Raw genomic sequence first — 18551 nt, 5'->3', positions numbered from 1 at the left:
CACACACATGGGGCAGAGGCGACGCAAACCACCGACAACAACAACAAAAAAATATACAAATAAACAAACAAACCCGGCTCAAAGCCTGGCGAACCTGTCACCACTGGAGAGATGGTCTCCGAGGGCACCGCGTTTCCACGGGAACTAATTAACCCCGAGAAATAATTACACAAATATGCAAATGCCACTGCGATAAACCGCGCACCCGCGCCGATGCGGCCAGTCAATCACCGGAGGCGGCGAGAGAGAAGGGCCAGGTGCCGGGCGCCGTGCCCGTTGATAAGGGTGAGACAGGCACCGAGGTTTACCTGTGCCAATGCATCGGGCAGCAGGGCTGGGGATACACACACTCACATCACAACAGTGCCCACACACATACAAGCATGCACATGCCAACCTGACACTCCGGAGACCTACAGAACAGCAGATCTGATAGGGAGAGAATGGGCCAGGGTTGAGAGGTGTTTGTGTGTGTGTGTCTGGATGAGAATGTGTTGCTCTGTATATCAGTCTTTGTGTGTGTGTGTGTGTGTGTGTGTGTGTGTGTGTGTGTCAAGTCTTTGTGTCTGTGTGTGTGTCTGTTAGTATTTTAGAGGGAAAATGTGTGTTGTCTGTATAGAAGTGTGTGGAGAAGGGGGTAGGCAAGCTGTGTTTGTGTGTTTGTGTATTTGTGTAGTGGGGGGTGTTATAAAACAGACTCTCAAGTGAAATGAGGTGCAGTGTCAGAGCAGCTATCTTCAAAGGGCTTTGATGTCACAGACCTTCAAACAACAGGTCACACACACACACACACACACACACACTCACATGCACGTCACGCAATAACTGTATATGAGTGTGTCCACCCAGGCCTTATACACAAATGCTATGGCAATACATGCGCACACACACACACACACACGTTAATTCACTAATGATCACACAAACACACGTGCACTTGTCCTCACACACACACATGCCGTGACACCCAGGCGCTCAGGGGTGAAGTTTTGTTTTCAGACGGTTGCATCACGCCCCAAACTGCCTCCTTCCCACCTCACCTACTGCCTGTTTACTCGCACTCAATAACCATAAACAGAAAAACATCACGTGTGTTAGTGAGCGTGAATTGACCCAACCAAGGTCAGGAGATTTTAAAAGAGCTCTTAGTTTTAAACGGCATGTTTACACTGCTGCTTGTTCAGTGTGTGTGAGTGTGTTATTCCGTTTCTCTCAGCTCTGCTTTTTTTTTTGGTTTATTTCACTTTCACTGTTTATCTGGCTGATAAACTGATGTGGACGGATAAAACAGGCTATGGTGGTCAAAACTGTCTCCTGCATTTTTTTTCTTTTCAAATTGACATGAAAGTATTGCATGAATCTGATTGGTTTAGGCATGATGAACTAACTTACATCTATATTTATACACCTGAACAGGCATGAACCTTTGTGTTACTGTAGATATAGCTTGATTGGTAACATGCCCTCGGCCAGTTAGTTGTAGGTACATTAAACTGAACTTCATTTGCTTGCTTGTTTGTGGCCACATGCATTTCTGACATGTGGGCACCATTTAAGTGACCCGCAGTCAATTAACTCCTTTATAACTCGAGTTCCATCTGTAATCTTTAATGTCAGGTGAGTGAATATAAGACATTTGAAGGGCATTGTATGCGCTGATTTGACATTTTTTAACAATTTCAGTTTTATTTTCCATGAATCCAGTGCTATGCTGGTAGCAAAAATTACTTCAGATACATACAAGGTATTCTCTGGTAGGTGTGATTATGAATTAGTTAATGGTAATTAGATAATTATTAATAATTTCTCCGGTTGGATCACTTGTCCGCCGAGAAAGTAAACTTTAACAATATACTGATCTTAGCAATATGCGAATAAAGTGGGCATCCCCAGAACTATTCACTATCTAACTATTTTACTAATGAAAATGATGTCGGTTGGCGGCGTCCCTTTCGTTGTGTAGCAGTGACTACTGGCGCATGTCTTGGTTTCTGGTGATGGAGTTTAAGCCTTAGTTGAGCCACGGACTTCTGAGCAGCGAAGCCCGAGAGTTGAGGCTGGTCACGCATTGACTAAACGAGCAGTTTGGAGCTCGGAAGAAGTTTAGGAGACGTGAAGAAACGAAAGACAAAGTTGCTGGGGTGTTCAGCACTTTTTATATTCAGTATTGATCAATGATCAGAAGTTTGGGACAGGATTTTAATCCTATCCTTGTATGAAAAGTAGAAGGCCCGTATTCTCGTCATTTAGGCTGAGTGGCTCCGGCTGGACCGCACAGCAGAGATGCTCCTATTTTACTAAAGAATTTGTGTTTGCTGTGCGTATATGTTTGTGTGTGTGGCTACAGTGTTAACTGTGCAGCAGATAATCGCTGGGTTAATTAGAAGTGTGCTCTGGGGGACTTGCACTCTCTCCTTGTTGTCCTCTGTACCCGGGTGGGGCAGATCGACCAGCTGCTGGGTTCAAACCCACCCGGGCAGGGTGGGCTTTATCTTTATTGACACTCACAGAAAGTCACTTTTATTCGCTATCTGCTTTAATTAATGACCCCCCCCCCCCACACACACACACACACACACACACACACACACACACACACACACACACACACCTTTGTACATTCATTGGTTTGAAAACTGGTGTTTTTTTACAGGAAGCTTTTCAGAATATCCGTGCCCTAATAGGTATGTATGTTTTCTCTCTTTGCAGCTAAACAGCTCTCCAGAGGAGCACACGCTGTACGTGTGGGATCACTTCATATCCAAAGCCATGGCCAGGAACATATTTTTTGTTGCCCACAGTTATGGAGGCCTGTGCTTTGTTGATCTGGTGAGTGTCATTTTTATTTGGTGCTTAACACACGCACACACACACACACACACACACACACACACACCTAAACATTTTCCCTATCTGTTCACTTCAATAAATGGTGGTAAAAATGTTCAAAATATAAATACATAAACTCAAGCAAAACTCATACCCCATCTGCGACACTAATTGATCTGGTTTTCTCATGTGAGCCTAACCTCGGCCTAAGCTGCTCTTTAGCTGTCCGGCTGCGATCAAGCTGTACATGTACACACCAGTGTCGCTCAAATGCAGTTCTGAAAATACACAAGCTCACGTTTCTTTGAGAAAACTGCCTACTCAGCCTCATCCTACAGCACAATTTGCCTCCTCAACTTAGCGATACACTTTTTCCATAGATCTGTGGGAGGAATGAATGTAGAAGGATGGGAGGAACCAGATCGCCCCCTTCACCCTGCATTTCATTATTAAAACAAGAGAAATCTTGGGTCATAGCTTCTGCAGCTGTGTTAGCGAGCCAGACGGGATCTCTTATCTCCAGGCTAGCTGGGTTACGTAAGATGCTCCGGCCCGCGGTGAGACAGCAGCAGGTTCTATGGGCGCTAACCGCAGTGGCAGCGGGAGCAGCGCTCTGCCGCTGGTGGCTTTGATCTCGCCGCTTCGCAGAAACACTCTCCATGAACCCAAATTATTTAAAGCATCTCCCTCTCTCTCTCTCTCTCTCTCTCTCCCTTCCTACACTCTCAGTCGGTTTGATGGTGCTTGGGGGTGGGAGACTGTGTGCACCGTGAGGGGGTGGGGCTTGGGTGTGGGCCCATGTCCCTCTGATAATTCCAGGAATATATTTCTTAAAACACACTTTCTTTCCCCTGCCGTCTTTGTGTTTTGTAATTTTAATATGACTCGTCCATATTCATGAGCTGTTTTGTCCGTGACAGCCTCAGTGCTGTGGTTGTCTCTCTTTCTCCTTTGTGCTCTCTAGAGACTCTTTGGTTTCTCTTTCTTTCTCCACCTTTCTTCTCCGCTGTCAGTCTGTTGTACATCGAGTCGGACTCTTTGAACTCGTTGTACTCTCCCCTCTCTCTGCCTCTCGCTCTCCCTCCCTTTGGTGAAGTTGACGCTGACTCTTGAGCTCTTAGTCATGAGCCCTTAGAGGAGAAAAAGTCTTGAGTGTCAGTGCAGCATGGCATCCTGGGAATTTGAGTCTTTTTTTTTTTTTCCCCCCAGTTTGTTCTCCTCCGTCTAGTAGCTTCTGACACCCGTAAGCTCATGAAAACGCATGAACGTATTTACAAAGGAACCACAAACACATCAACACAAACAAAGACAGAGGAAAAATGCTGTTTATGCTTTAGTCTGTGTATGTGTGCGCGCTGGCTTCCCGCTGTATATCGAGCAATCACTGTTCTGAGATTCATATGAGGTTATATTTGTAAGTGTAATGTCGACAAACAGGCCCAGCTCGCCTTGTGTTCTCATATGCAGATTTCCGTAGGTGGAACAGCACAGAAGCCCCACTTTTCTTCATTGAGATGTGCATAGCGCTACCTCGCTTGGTTCATATCTTTAGGTAGTCATTTGTATTTGCAATGAAGTGGTCCCTTATAGCCCATCGTGTTAATTGGTGTTGGCTGTCGTGGGGATGTGGAAATGACTGGACCCCCTTTTTTTAAAACACACCCATACGTATGCATTGTTCTTGAAGATAGCAGCAAAAGACCCTATCTTCCCTGTGACCCTGAGCAGTTAATTGGATGCATATATGTATGGGATGTGGTCCCAGAGAGGCAGCAGGAATGAGAAATGTATGTATCATTCCCTGCCTGACAAATGATCAGCCAGTTCTTATTCTCTACTCACTTTGCCTCTCAACCCTCAGCCCATTTCTGTAGTGGTTGTGTACTATTTACTACATTTAACCAGTACCTTTTACATCTTAATCAACCCACCTATTCAACCATGAATTTTTGACTTGTTTCGTGTATCCTTCCATCCATCTTTCCATCTGTCCATCCACTGATTCTCCAACCTGCAGGCTTAATTAACTGAATGACGCTCAGATATTACACATGGATTTTTGCAGCCAATCAACACCCCATAATATACCCCTGTCCTAGGCTCTCAATATCCATAATTCATTAATTTAATTTAATTAATTTAATCCTATACCTTTATTTATTGTCAGCTACCTTCTGGAACTCCTTTCCCAGCTGTCCGTGGTCCTTTAAGGTAGCGGTTCCCAACCCAGTCCCAGTTCCCAATAAGCCAGTCCATGTTTTACTTTTTCCCAGCTTCAGGAGGATCAGTGGTCCAGACACTTAGATTACATGGCCCTAGTGTGTTTAAGTCGGGACTGACTGGGCCACACGGGAGACTGTGTTAGGAACCACTGTGCTAAAACCAATCGATCCTCTGCCCAGAACCAGTTCACTGTCATTTAAACCCTGAACCCTATCACCTCCGCATCAGTCACCCTTAGTCCTGGAAGCCATCTTTCCTGGCTCTGCTGTCTCCCTGCATGGAATGGACTCCTCCATACAGCAACGACAGAGAAGGAAGCAAGAAGGAAAAAAATGAAATTCCTGTAGCTAATTGAAGAGAAAACGGTCCATTGGGAGAGAAAAAGAGAGGCAGAGTAGGAGCTTTACTGAGATGAACCGTTTGACACATAAGAAGACCCAGAGAAAACAGGCTGTCCGCGGGTTAATTACAGCGCCCCTTTGCAGTTAATAAACATGTTTCTGATCAGGCACATCAAAAAGCTGCCCCGATTAATTTCTCCTGTGCGTGCGGTGCCCCCACCCACCCCCCCACCTCGTCCCCTGCGTTTGGAGTGCTGAACTGTTTCATTGCAATTTTCATTTTCTTTTAAAGCACTTCATAGAGTGTATGGACTAATTATAGTCACATCAAAGACCAGCTAAAGGCCTTTGAATGAGAGAGAATTGCTGCAGGGCCGAAGGCTTTATGTCGGCATGTGTATACGGCCCCCACCCTGCCGTCCCTTCATTCCCGACTTCACACTCTCCCCTCCTCTCTTTCCTCCATCTTTTCCCTATACATTTGTTCCTGCAGTCTCTCACGGTCTTGTGTTGAGTTGTTTCCTTGCAGTTCCCTGATTCTTGATTGTATGGTGATACAGGAAGGGGTGTGGTACCCAGGTGGACGACTGTGACCCCGCCTCCTGTCCGATGCAGATGAAGCAGCAGCATGCTTATGGATGGTCTTATACAAGAGTTACATAACAAAGCATCCGTTTCCCAGTAGGCAAATGTGTGGGAGCATTTCTATATGTGCCGCATCAGTCATGTGTGTGTGTGTGTGTGTATGTTTGTGTGTGTGAGAGATTGAGAGAGCCTCTCAGGAGAGGATAGCTCTATAAGCCCTGAACAGGTTTTTTTTCTCTCTCTCTTTTGCTTCCCTCGCTTTCACCTCTCTCCTACTTGCATCCGTACTGGTATGCCGCTGGTGAGAGAGAAACATGCACACTCCCTTAAGGCAGAGTCTGAGCCTGCGGTCCAGAGAGAGAAAGCCTTTTCAGATTTTTTTTTTTTTTTTTTTGCTGTCGCAGCCAAAAACGCTGGTCATGAGGTCAGATAGACAGAGACACAGACCAACGTTCAACGATGGACGGTCTTGAGTCTGTGGGACCAAACACAATAAAGTTCTGTTATGGTCAGAATCTCGTTACATGACCACAGCTATGTCCAGCTCCAGGGACAGGGCACAGGGTGACAGACTACACAGTAGTCTGACGGTAAATGCAAATGTTGGCTTTCAGACTTCAAAATTACAATCTTCGAGTCGGGGACAATAGGCACGGTCGGGTCAGAGGTTTTGCTTAGAAACTGACTTGGCGTCAACAACCAGTACTTTCTTAAATGTGTTTTCCTCGGACTGACGGATAAGGCCATTTGTTATGGCATGGCGAGGGCCGGACAAAAAAGCAAGGCCATAAATCCTTCAATAAATGAATATTATTTATTTATGACTGTTGCCAACATCCACATGCATGAACAGTGCAGTAAGGCTTCAGTCAAGAACATTACATGGGACGTCCCAGCTAATATGCCACAGATGGCAAATGGCATAAAAGCATCAACATGAATATTATTTTTATTGACCGTCATCCACATGCATTTTTAAGCATGCAAAGCATGTTATTATATATATATATTTTCTTCATTACATCCCAAGCTGGGTTACAGATATGTGCTTGTGTTTTTAAGTGCCGTGTTTTTGCAAGATGTGCGCAATAACAGATATTTGCCCACTGCGCTAGTTGATTTTCACAGATATGAAGATGATTGGCTATTGATGTGTTCCTCCTCAAGAAAACAGCAAGCGTCTCCTGCAGGCATTCATACTTTGGAACATTTTAGGATTTTGGATATCATGTACGATTGTCTAAACCCCAGTCGGTGTTGTTTTTGTTCTCTCACTTGTGCAGCAGAATCTCACATTTATCAGTTATTAATGGTGCAAACACAGCTTGTTCGAGTATAAAGTGAAGTGATTGTCACATGTGATACACAGCAGCACAGCACACGGTGCACACTCTCCTCTCCTGTCACGATTCATCGGCCTGAACGTATCCTTTGTCCAACATGACGCAGTCTGCCATTGCTTGTATTCATACCTGAGGTCCACTGGATGTTTTGGAATGGGCTCCCCATCGGTGGTGGGGTGAAGCAGCCCTCTTTGGCGCATCTCTCTGCGGCTCCCAGCGGGGGGGTTTGAATCCCATAATTGTCGTGTTCCTCTGGAGGTGGGAGAAGGCTCAGGTAATGGCGCAGTGCAAAGCTAACAACACATTGGTAACTGTGCTGTTGCGATGGCGGTGTACGCAGTTGTGGGAATTCCTCTCCGCCTGAACGCGAGACGGAAGGAACGAGATTAATCGACAGCGGCGGCTAGCTGCGGCGTTCAGCCCTGACATCCCATAAGCATTAGCAGGGAGTGGCAGTTAGCGGCGGGATTTAGCGCTTATTGCCGCCTCAGAGCGGCGTCGGGGGCAGAAACGAGCTACGTGTCGCTTTGAAGCGAGACAAAAGGACCACCCTGACCGGGCGGCACAGCAGGACATGAGCCCTTCAGCGCGTGCGTGTGTGCGGTTTTGAATGCAAGCGCATGTCTGAGTGAGAGTGTTACATATTTACACGATTTTTTACCTTTGGTGCGACACAAAAAACAGAACTACAAATCTGTTTGTGTTGTGAGGACGTCGTCTTTGTGTCTCTTTGTATGTGAATAAGAGAACAATTGAGTCTATCTGTGGAAGAGAGCGACTGCTGCTGTTCGCATTTAAAAAAAAAAAACCCTCATATGCAAATAAGCTCAACCCCATGTAGTTCGTGTCCGAATGGTCTCCACTCGTCTCAGACTGGCCTAAAATCGACTCGTCTGGATGCTGACGCTATGGTCCTGATTGGGGTTTAATGGTTTAACTTTCTACAGGCATAGATTCAAGGTTCTCACATTTTCAATCTTTTAGACTTCACCTTGGCGTTCAGTCAGTGATTATTCAGGCACCGGTAACAAAGGCCACAGTGAAGTTCCCATATTATACATTATATTTTACCATTGTTTGTATATTGGTTCTTGTGCTTTAATGGTCATGGAAACGCCGTCTCTGGTGTTCACTGATTTTCCACTGTTGAAACCATGATCCATCGCTTTGGTCATACTGTGGCAGCTATGTATGCTCATCCTGGCTCCATTTCTTTCCTTTTTTTTTCTCCTCCTGCTCTTTTTGATGGGACATGAGGATGAGACATGGCACAATCTAGCACCGGCAGCTTGTTCTTGCTGAATGGGGGGCCGTCCGCAAACGTTTTTAATTGATATCAATTTGCCGTCAAGGTGCATTACACATGAAAAATGTCTAGACAGGTTTCCCCCTACGCGCGGACGGAGAACAGGGGGCTGTATTCCGAACGTAATTAGGTACCAGCCCTCGCAATGACCAAGTACCTGTGTTAACCCAGCGCCCAGGCGCAGCAAGGCAGGCTCTGCCTGTCAATTAACCAAAACCCAAACACACCGCTAAATCATGCTGTATTACACTCTCACAGTGTTTGACTCCATTAGGGCTTTTTATAGACATATGATGCTGATGCCAAGAAGGGGATGCGAACATATAATATTTGTTCAATATTTGAGGACATTTGCATTCAAAGGTTCTGGTACTCATACATTCTGTTACAGGAACATGAGTCACGATAAACGAATCACAATGGGCACTGAATATCCAATATATGTAATTTAGAACATTTTTATTTTTCCTAGGGTATCAAATCTCTGGCTTGGAGTTTGCATCATCTGGATTTTGGAAATAATTCTAATTGCTGTGCTGACATAGAGTAAGCTGGATGGTTGCATCGAAGATGTAGAAGCTTTATTTCCATGGTTAGGTGCAATAGTCTCCTAACACCGCAAGTTTTCAAAAGATACATCGTAGCATGGTTTTTATTGATGCTATAGCATAGTTTTAAAGTTGTACCAGTTGGTCTGGACGTGTCTGGTAACACCACTGTGCTGCTTAAGAGGTTAAAGTTTCCTCAGCAGGATAAACAGACTGTTGAAAATGATGTCAGCATTACCGAGCCTTTGTTTTTTCTACGGGTATCCGTGAGCCACTGCTTGGTTCCATGTCAGTTTTTTGTCCATGGTGTGTGTACCGTCCATTCATGGCCAACCTGTCTAATTATCCACTGTTGCCTAACAGCGGGGCAGCGCACACACATGCCGATAAGAGCTGTTTTTTCCTCTAATAATAAACCTAGTCTCACATGCGCACGTGTGTGTGTGTGTTTTTGGAGTGGTGCTGTCTCACAAACAGCGATAAGACGCACTTCAGTGAGCTGTTTTTGAAGGGGTGTGTGTGTGTGTGTGTGTGTGTCTGTGTGTTTTTGTAATAGAGGAGTGATAGTGCTCTTTGATTGTAAATGGGAGATGTTTGTGTGCGCCCATGTGTCGCTAGTGTTTGTTATCAGCCTCTTTTGTCTGCCTCCTCATGGGGGAGTTCAAGCACTCCGCGCCATTTCCATGTGAATGCAGAACATGTTCCAATAAGAATCCGAATATCCCATTATTACAGCCACGCTGCTGCTGATCAGCGGGCCCCTCAGTCTTCTAGGTGCAAGCATGTACTCTTACTGGCCACTTAATTAGAAACACATTAGCCTATTCATCAGTGGTGTGTTTCTGACCAAGGGGCCAGTGTGGATGAGAGATGGTCTGGTGTGGGACCATTTGCAACTTGTAGTTGTAGTGGGGCGTCAGTGCTGTGTTGGTTGGAGTGGATCAGAATGTTTTCACACTCTGGGGATGGTTGGAAATGCTAGAAAAAAACGCTCAAACAGAGTGGCCGGTGGAAGGATATCACAGTAGCTGACTGGGAAGAAAGTGTTCCTGGTTATGTCTCCGAATATAATTCCTGCTGTGCTGCATCTGCCTGCATGATGTTCTTCTTCCCCCGTTGGGGTGGGTGATAGGTGGAAGGTTGCCCCCATTCCCTCTATCCCTTTTCTCATCCCACCTTCAAGGCTTTCCCAACACTCCAATGTTGCCATGACAATAAAACTGAAAATCATCTCCCGTGACTAACTCAACAACTTAAATATATTATATTCCACTTTTGTGGTATTGTCTATTCCTGCAGTTTTTTTTTCTCTCTCTCTCTCTCACACACACTTTCCTTCACTCCTTTTTGTTTTTTTTTCTGTCCTTTACCTTTCTCCCTCTCCCACACCGCCCTCCTTCGCCCACCTCAGTAAGATGCGTGCGGCAGCGCTGCTAGTTTAAGAGTTCACTTGAATCTGTGGGGATTCATCATTCCATATTTACTGGCTGTGGCTGATATGGCTGTTAGGTCTCCGTCAGGCCCATTGATCTAGAGCGCCTGTTCAGTCCCGAGGTTACAGGACGTGCCTCCATTTGCATAACGGCCCTGGGCAAGGTTCTTTGCAGCATTGATTGGCCTGTCCACAGGAGCCCGCTGCGTTTTTCGCATTGATCACGGTCTGTGTTTTTTTTCCCCTCCTGAAGACAGTGCTACTTAGAGTTCATCTTCAACGCACAGACCTGCCCAGGGTAGCAGGGAGAGAAAACTTCAGCGCAGATATCTTAATAATCTTTTACAGTGCTGCGGCCCAGAGCCAGACACACACACACACATATATACTCACACTCTCAGTCATTATTTATATACCTGACTATCAATTTATGTAGCTTTCCTTATGAACCATGGCCATTTCCTGCAGGTACCTTTCTTGCAAATAATAAAATAAACTGGCATCAGTGGGTTTGTGATATGCACTCACATCATCATGCAGCAAAACAATTAAAATAAGAGTTGAACAGCAACAGAGGCCGAGTTTCATTCAGTAAAAAACACATGTACACAACTAACATTCCTAAACACAAAAATGAAAATGAACACTTTTGACACAAAACAAACTCAGAAGCTACACCTACATACATTATATGTTTACAGTCAGTGATGGATAAATTAAATATGGGGGAACATATATGGGGGAACAGAAAGTTTAGTTAGCATAGTGTTTATTGTACAGTGGATACAGATTTACAGGGCGACATGCAAGATACTCTCAAACACCAGCATCATTATCAACATCATCATCAAATTTCCTTTACAAAGTATATGTCTATCTCAGGTGAAGAAGAAGACTGATCGATTGGGAGGATGGAAAGATATCTTTTAAATGATTTAAATCCATCTTCAGAAGGCGTTCTATATCTTTTTATTTCTATGCTCCTTTAAAATGAAAATAAGAAGCCTATAGTGCTAATAAAAATATTTTATTGCATAAATTTACACATACGCCTGCGTTTACTTTTTTTTTTTTTTTTTTTTTACAAATGACAAGGTGGTACTATAGGGCAAGCAATACAAGACTGGAAGCAGGTCTTTTAAAATACTTTTAAATGCTTTTAAAATACTGCCCTATATGTTAATAGTATAAGTTCATGTACATCAGTTGTTCTTTACCATAAAAAGCGGAGTAATTCTGCGCGTTGTGCATGTTGCTGCCATACTGTACAACAAACCAGACCCAAACCAGAACTAGCTGCTGCGTAATAAGACGTGAGGCGTGTGTGTTTATTTACACCCTCTGGCAGAAACTTGAAGTTTTTTTCTTTTCTTTTTTTTATCCTGAGGTTTGCGAGCAGCGGTTTGTCAGCAGCGGTCTGAGTGTTTTACGGCTCTTTGAGGCCAGCCGTTTGGTGTGGGGCGTGGGTTGGTTTTTAGTTATGTAGCTGCGGCGAAACATATTTAATTCTGAAGTGCGGAAAGTGGACACTGAATAGAGATGAGCTGTTTTATGTGTCTGTTTAAGGCTTTATGTGCTGTGAATTATGGCAGGGCAAGAAATACTGAGGAAGGAAGAGAGAGAGGGGGGGGAAGACTTCTCTTACTCACTCTCTGTCTCTCTCTTTCTCTCTCACTATCCCTCCCACATCCTTCAGTAAAGAGCCAGTGTGATTAGCTCCTTTACTCACTTTGTGCTTGGGACAGGACACTGTTCGGGTTTCAGAATCACGGTTTAACTGGTTTCTGTGCTGGTAAAGGTGCTGCTTCTGGTGCATGTGCCCGCCCAGTGCTGAATTTTGGGAACCAGCGAGAACCGGCCGACATTCGGCACCTGGGTGATGCCACTTGCCACAGACCAGGCCCTCATATTAATTTGTTTTTCCCAAAGTTGCCTTGCTTACTTCGCCCACCTCTTGTGACCTCACTGTCACTCCAAGCCAGCTTCATTGTGCATGTCGGTGCTGCAGCTTTTTCAGTGCAGTCTGTCTCTATCTGTCTGTCTGTCTGCTCACTACTTTCTTGCCTGTGTTGTTAGTCATCTTCACACCAAGTCTGTCCCCTGTACCGGACCCACATTGTTGTATTGGGTGCTGCCCTCCTTCCTCTCGCTCTTTTACTGATGTCAGAATATTTTGACGCTCCGCCTCACCCCCTTGGTGCCCCACCTCCATCTTTGTCTGTCCCCTTGATACTCTCATCTCTCACTCTTCTCACTCTCGCTTACTCACACACACACACACACACACACACCCCTGTCCTACCTCCAGGCCTTTTTTGAGACGTGATGCCACCTCCCAAGCGACCAAAAGTAACCCCCTCTCCTTTTTCTCACTTCATCTTCATCTCTCTTCCTCCTTTTTTCTTTCTCTCTCCCTTTCTCGATCATTTGTTCTCATGTCTTGTGGAGTAAAACACTAGGGGGCAGTGCCTGTCCTTTGTTCCTCTTTTGAGCAGCTGAAAGTTCCACATTAGACGTGAATTCCACGCCATTCCACAGTGTAGATTTGACCTCTGCAGGGTATGGACAGTGTGCCATTGTAGAGCAAGCTCAAAGTTCATGCATGTATACACACACACACAATCCTACATTTCAAGCGCTTTATTATTTTTTTGTGTCATATCATACGTCAATCTTTCTTATCATTACATATGATGCACATGCAAACACACACACATACACACACACACACTCCCTTGGCCTTTTGTTGGTCTCCTCTGTCATGACATGAGATCCTCAGCACTCTGCTGTTCTCTGAATGAAAACTTGGTGCAACTTGTGAATTGTTTTAATTGTTTTGTTTATTTATGAGTTAATAACGTGAAAAATAGACATCAGTTGTGCCCGGTTGTCAGCGCAGAAGCTGGACTCATTGTTTTCGAGTTGTCTGATAAATCCGGGAAACAAAGGAAGCGCTGTAAATCGTCAGCAGTCTGCTGGAGCTGTGGCCACTTTTTCTAAATAAATAAATATGCAAATAAATAACTGACTCCAAATGACAAGATAATCACTGGCATTCACGTTTACCTTTATGGATGTGTTAATCACATCCGTAGCCACAAACGAATAATTTATTTTATTTTTCTCTTCTTTTTCTTTTCAAATCCCCTCCTGCTGAATTCCCTAATTACCATAGGCTGACAGAAGTGACAGGAGTTTAATAGTTAAAAAGGGAATTTGTCTATAAGAGGAGCCTTTCCCTCCCTGTCGGAGGCAAGAGGTCAGCGCCGGTTTATTTAACGGTTTCTTCTCTCATGGACCCGCGCCTTGCCGCTCAGTCTCTCCGGCTTTTGAGTGACACGGGCCTTTTTTTTTTTTTTTTTGGTAACAATACGCTTTAGCTTTGAGCAGTAATGATGAGCATTGTCCTGATCATAAAGTAAGTGATACTAATAATGCCCAAAACTGACAACCGCCAATAAGCGCATTGTGTAAGCAGGTTGTGTTTTTTTTTTTTTTTTCGTTTTCTTCTTCATTGAAAACAACAACAGGAAGAAGAATAAAAAAAATGAGAGAGACATTCCAATTAGCACCAGTCTTTTTAGCAGCAACGGCTAAGGACGCTCACCACTGATAGTGTGTCATTAGGATCTTTGCATTTGCTACTCAGCAGATGTGTGTGTGTGTGTGTGTGTGGTGGACAGTGTTGTTCAGTTTAAGCAGCTTGCCATCACGTCCGCCCGTTTTTTTCTTCTATTAGCCATCGCATTAATAAAATTCTCTATATGTTGAAAGTTTGAAACTTCAACATTTTTTCCCTTGTTTCTGTATGTTTGTAAATTAGGTTTGGCTTAGCTTTGAAAATTTAGAACTTTGTAAATGCAGTAATTTAAATAATAGAAATTAATTAGTCCAGCATTGACATTTTTAGTTAACACACAATAATAGTCATCTGGTGTTTCTCATGTAATCCTTAAAGAGGGAGAGTGTGTGTCTGTGTGCTTTTTTGTAATAATTACGCTCCCGCTGAGCCTGATGGAATGTCACCTGCCCGTCAGAGAGAGGGAGAGAGGATCACTTTCTAATCAATATACTGCAGTCATATTTAGCAAGTGATTATCTGAAAGTTTTATTTTGTGGGACAGACAGTATTTAATTTCTCAGTGGTCACATGACTGTGTGCATTTGTACTAACTTGAATATCTTCTATCTATGCCCAGCCCAAAAAAATGAATTTTACTGTGTGTTGTACTGGTATAACTAGGCATGTGATGAATAAAAATCTTGAATCAGCACAGATTGGTGGGTTTATACTCTATGTGTGTGTGTGTGTGGTTCATCAGGTTTATGTGTTCTGGGCAGCAGGCAGAGTAGACATACTCTCAGTGAGCAGCGATTTGTTAATAGCAAGTTGTACGCTTTTGTACTCCTTTATTCAATCAGAAAACATTTGTTGAAGCGTCTATACATTGTGTTATATAGGCTGTAGAATAAGAAAACACAATAAACCCTTTTACCGAGTACCACCTACACACTCTCGCATGCACAACGTTCAGCACGCTTTTGCTTTTATGCTTTTACTTTCCCCAGCCTGTACATGTCACTGGATCTGTAATTTATGACAGCACTAAGCCCCCACCTCTCTCGCTGTCTGTACCCCGTTGCGAGTCACTGATCCTAAACTATGTGAAAACAGGGTCATCCCCCCGTGTTCACTTTAGGCCTGTCACTTCAGCCCACTCTGAAGCGCTCAGGGCTATTATTATATCTTATAAATCATTAAGAAAGCTTAATTATACGAGACTCCAGTGGAAGAGTGGCGCAGGGGAAGGAGAGTTTAATGGGCCAGCAAGTCCCAGCTCAGAGAGGAGAGACGGAGAAGCTTTTTCCTCTGACCTCACACAGAACGCTGGACCACGCCCACACCCACAACGATCACTGATGTATTAGAATGAATGAAACCAACTGTATTGTTCTTATTATTATAATTAGAATTGATAACAATTTAAATAATTTAGAATGCTAGCTGAATTTTATTTGATCCTAGGCTGTACAAAATGATGAGCAAGACTCCAGGTGGTCATAAATCTTAGTAAAATCTGAGTGTAGAATTAAAGAATTCAATGATAATGTAAATACAATCATAATCAACAATAATCAAAATTAGTAAATCGTCAGTCAACTGCAAAAAGAATATAACTTGAGTTTTTTTGGAATTAAAAAAATAAGATTACTGTTAACAGTTAGACATATCCTAATTAACACACGGCTTTCATTAGCCCGATGCTATAGTTAGCAAACAAACCTTAATTGAGAATTAGCATTATGGACGTTTGTTTTAATCTCTCCCAAACCTTTCCTTTGCTTTGTGATAATGGACTTGACAATTTAACTTTTTTCTGTAACTGTAACTAAATTGAATCAGATCCTGTAAAATTTCCAAAAATGTGTGCACAATTAACTGTAACTGTGCACAAATTTTCTGATATTTTACAGGATCCGATTCAATTTAAATTCTTTCCTTTTTTATAATTTTTTTTGTAGGTATGAGAGGGTCCGCTGAATGGTACAGTGATCTATTTTTTTGCTACATGCACGCGTCAGAGAGATCCTATAGACTAAAGGCTGCCAGGTGTCGATGAAGAGGACAGTGTTTTTATGTGAAGCGAAGGCTAATTCTTTTGGCGGTGCTAAAGCAGCACACGCACACTCAGACACTGTGCCCCCTCTCCGGGGGGCTCAGGGTCAGTACAGACAGAGAGCTCCAGACCCCAGCAGCCTTTATGAGCCCAGGCTGAGGCCTCCTCTGTGGGGCGCCATGTCTGGAGCAGCTGCTGGGAGCCTGTTCCCAGCGCTGCTTTGTGATAGAAACGTGCGGAGGCAGACACGTAGCGCGCATGCTTCTGCCCTTACAGGCTTCAGCCGAGGCTTTCCCTCATGTTTGTTATCAGGGGCATTCATCGTCATCTTGTCTTTTAACATAATAATGGTTTTTCCATTTCTCCCCCCCCCCCCGACCGTAAATCCCTGTGAACTGTGTACATGGTGACTGATGTGTGCATGACGAAGCTTTAATGCCTCAGTCCTGGTTGGTACTTTTTAACAATAATGTCCTGCATGCTCTCCCAAAAGGATTCAACCGGTTTCAAGTGTTATACACTGAACATGTCCATAACTCCCTGAAATGAAGTGTCCACACTTACACGCTTTGTTGTGCTATTTGAATCAGGTGTTACAGAGTACAAGTACATAACTATTTGTGTGCTCGGAGCCTAGTGGGTAACACACTCGCCTATGAATCCGAAGACTCAGGTTTAAACCCCACTTACTACCATTGTGTCCCTGAACAAGACACTTTACCCTGAGTGTCTCCAGGGGGGACTGTCCCTGTAACTACTGATTCTAAGTGGCTCTGGATAAGGGCGTCTGAAAAATGCTGTAAATGTGTGCACTGTATGTGACAAAATGTATTCCAATAAATCACTACAATCATTAAATCAAATTACTGACTGGTTTTCTGTGCTTTTATACATTGCTTAGCCACAAAGGCCCAAACTCTTTGTCATCTCTTTTGCCCAAAACATTGACATTCACTTTGTATGCTTTGCAAAACTGCTGGAAAAGATGCGCTGCATCTGCAGACAGGGCTGTTAATTTTGATGAATCTAGTAAACTTTCATATCCATTAAATTGTCTTTACGGTGTATGTTGTTACATTGCACCTACAATTATATTTGTTTTACATATTTCTATGTATACGTGGATGTTTTCTTGTAATAAAATGTTGAAAATGTTTATTTATTAGTTAAATCTGAGGGTGCAATCAAACCAAATTACCTCTATATATATATATATATATATATATATATATAGAGAGAGAGAGAGAGAGAGAGAGAGAGAGAGAGAGAGAGAGAGAGGGAGAGCATTTGCCCAGTTCTAACAATAAACAGAACCCACTTAGACACATGCACAATGTTGAACCCTAGCCATCCTTTCTGCACCCCTCTCTTTTTCCTCTCCCCTTTTTCTATGTGCTATGAGTGATGTGCGCCTGCTGCAGGGTGGGGGTTTCCTCTGCCGCCGTTTCCCTTTTGTTTTATTGTAGGTGTCAGAACTCCCCGCGCTTCTGCTGTCTCACTAAATATTTACCTCACCCTCACTTCCTGTGCGTACAGCCCTGCTGACGTGTGTGTTTCGGTGTGTGTGCACGGTGACTCTAAGGGTCCGGCGTTAGACTGGCGCCCGCTCGCTGCCGCGGCCCCTGTGTTGCACGTGGCGATTATCTCACATGCAGGATGTGGAAGAGGAAGTCATCGCCGTCCTCCTGTGGGTCAGTGCGTTCTCATAAATCAGCAACGCATCTCGCAGAAGAACACCTTACCAAACTTTCACATACAAACACACAAACACACACACACACACACACACACACACACACAGAGAGAGACTCCCCATGGCCTTGTTGGCCGTTGCTGGACGGGGCTTCCTTCCTGCCCGGGAGACAAAGGGCCGCAGGAGCGCCACAGCACGGCTTCAAAGCCAGGGAAGAGTGCTGTGTTGGGCTTTCCTGTGGAGGGTGTGAGGAGCTCCAGGGCAGCTGCCTCTGTTTTTTCAGCCGGGCCCCGGGGTTAAGGGGTGAGGCGAGGCCCCTGGCCCTGGGTTAAGGGTTAGAAGAGGCCTGTGGCCCTTGGGGTCCAAGAGAAAGGAGCAGACCACGGTCTCTGCTCCCCTCCCATTGCAAACAAAGGTTGGGCCGGTTTTGAGGGGTCAAAGTGGCTTCGAGACACTAGAGGAACACACACTGATAGGGATGTGTGTGTGTGTGTGTTTGTGTGTACTTCCTAGTGCTTTTTTGCAGTTCCAGAAACTTTGCGTGCCAAATGCTGGATAGTATATGTTCGCTGTATGAGTGATTGTGTGTTTGCGCGTGTGAGTGTTTCCACAAAAACATTATGCAGCGTCGCC

The 18551-nt window shown here is 44.2% G+C and overlaps 1 protein-coding gene across 1 annotated transcript in view; it reads left to right on the top strand.

Moving 5' to 3' along the window:
• The window catches only part of arb2a (ARB2 cotranscriptional regulator A), a 131811-nt gene that overhangs the window by 62588 nt on the left and 50672 nt on the right, over positions 1–18551 (top strand). The window contains exon 8 of the mRNA XM_028978045.1: positions 2710–2829. Within this exon, the coding sequence (XP_028833878.1) occupies positions 2710–2829 (120 nt within the window). The remainder of the gene's footprint in view (positions 1–2709; positions 2830–18551) is intronic.

This window comes from Denticeps clupeoides, chromosome 1, assembly GCF_900700375.1.
Source record: "Denticeps clupeoides chromosome 1, fDenClu1.1, whole genome shotgun sequence".
Lineage (NCBI taxonomy): Eukaryota > Metazoa > Chordata > Actinopteri > Clupeiformes > Denticipitidae > Denticeps > Denticeps clupeoides.
The sequence above is the reverse complement of the archived record's forward strand: the minus strand, read 5'-3'. Positions and strand labels throughout refer to the sequence as shown.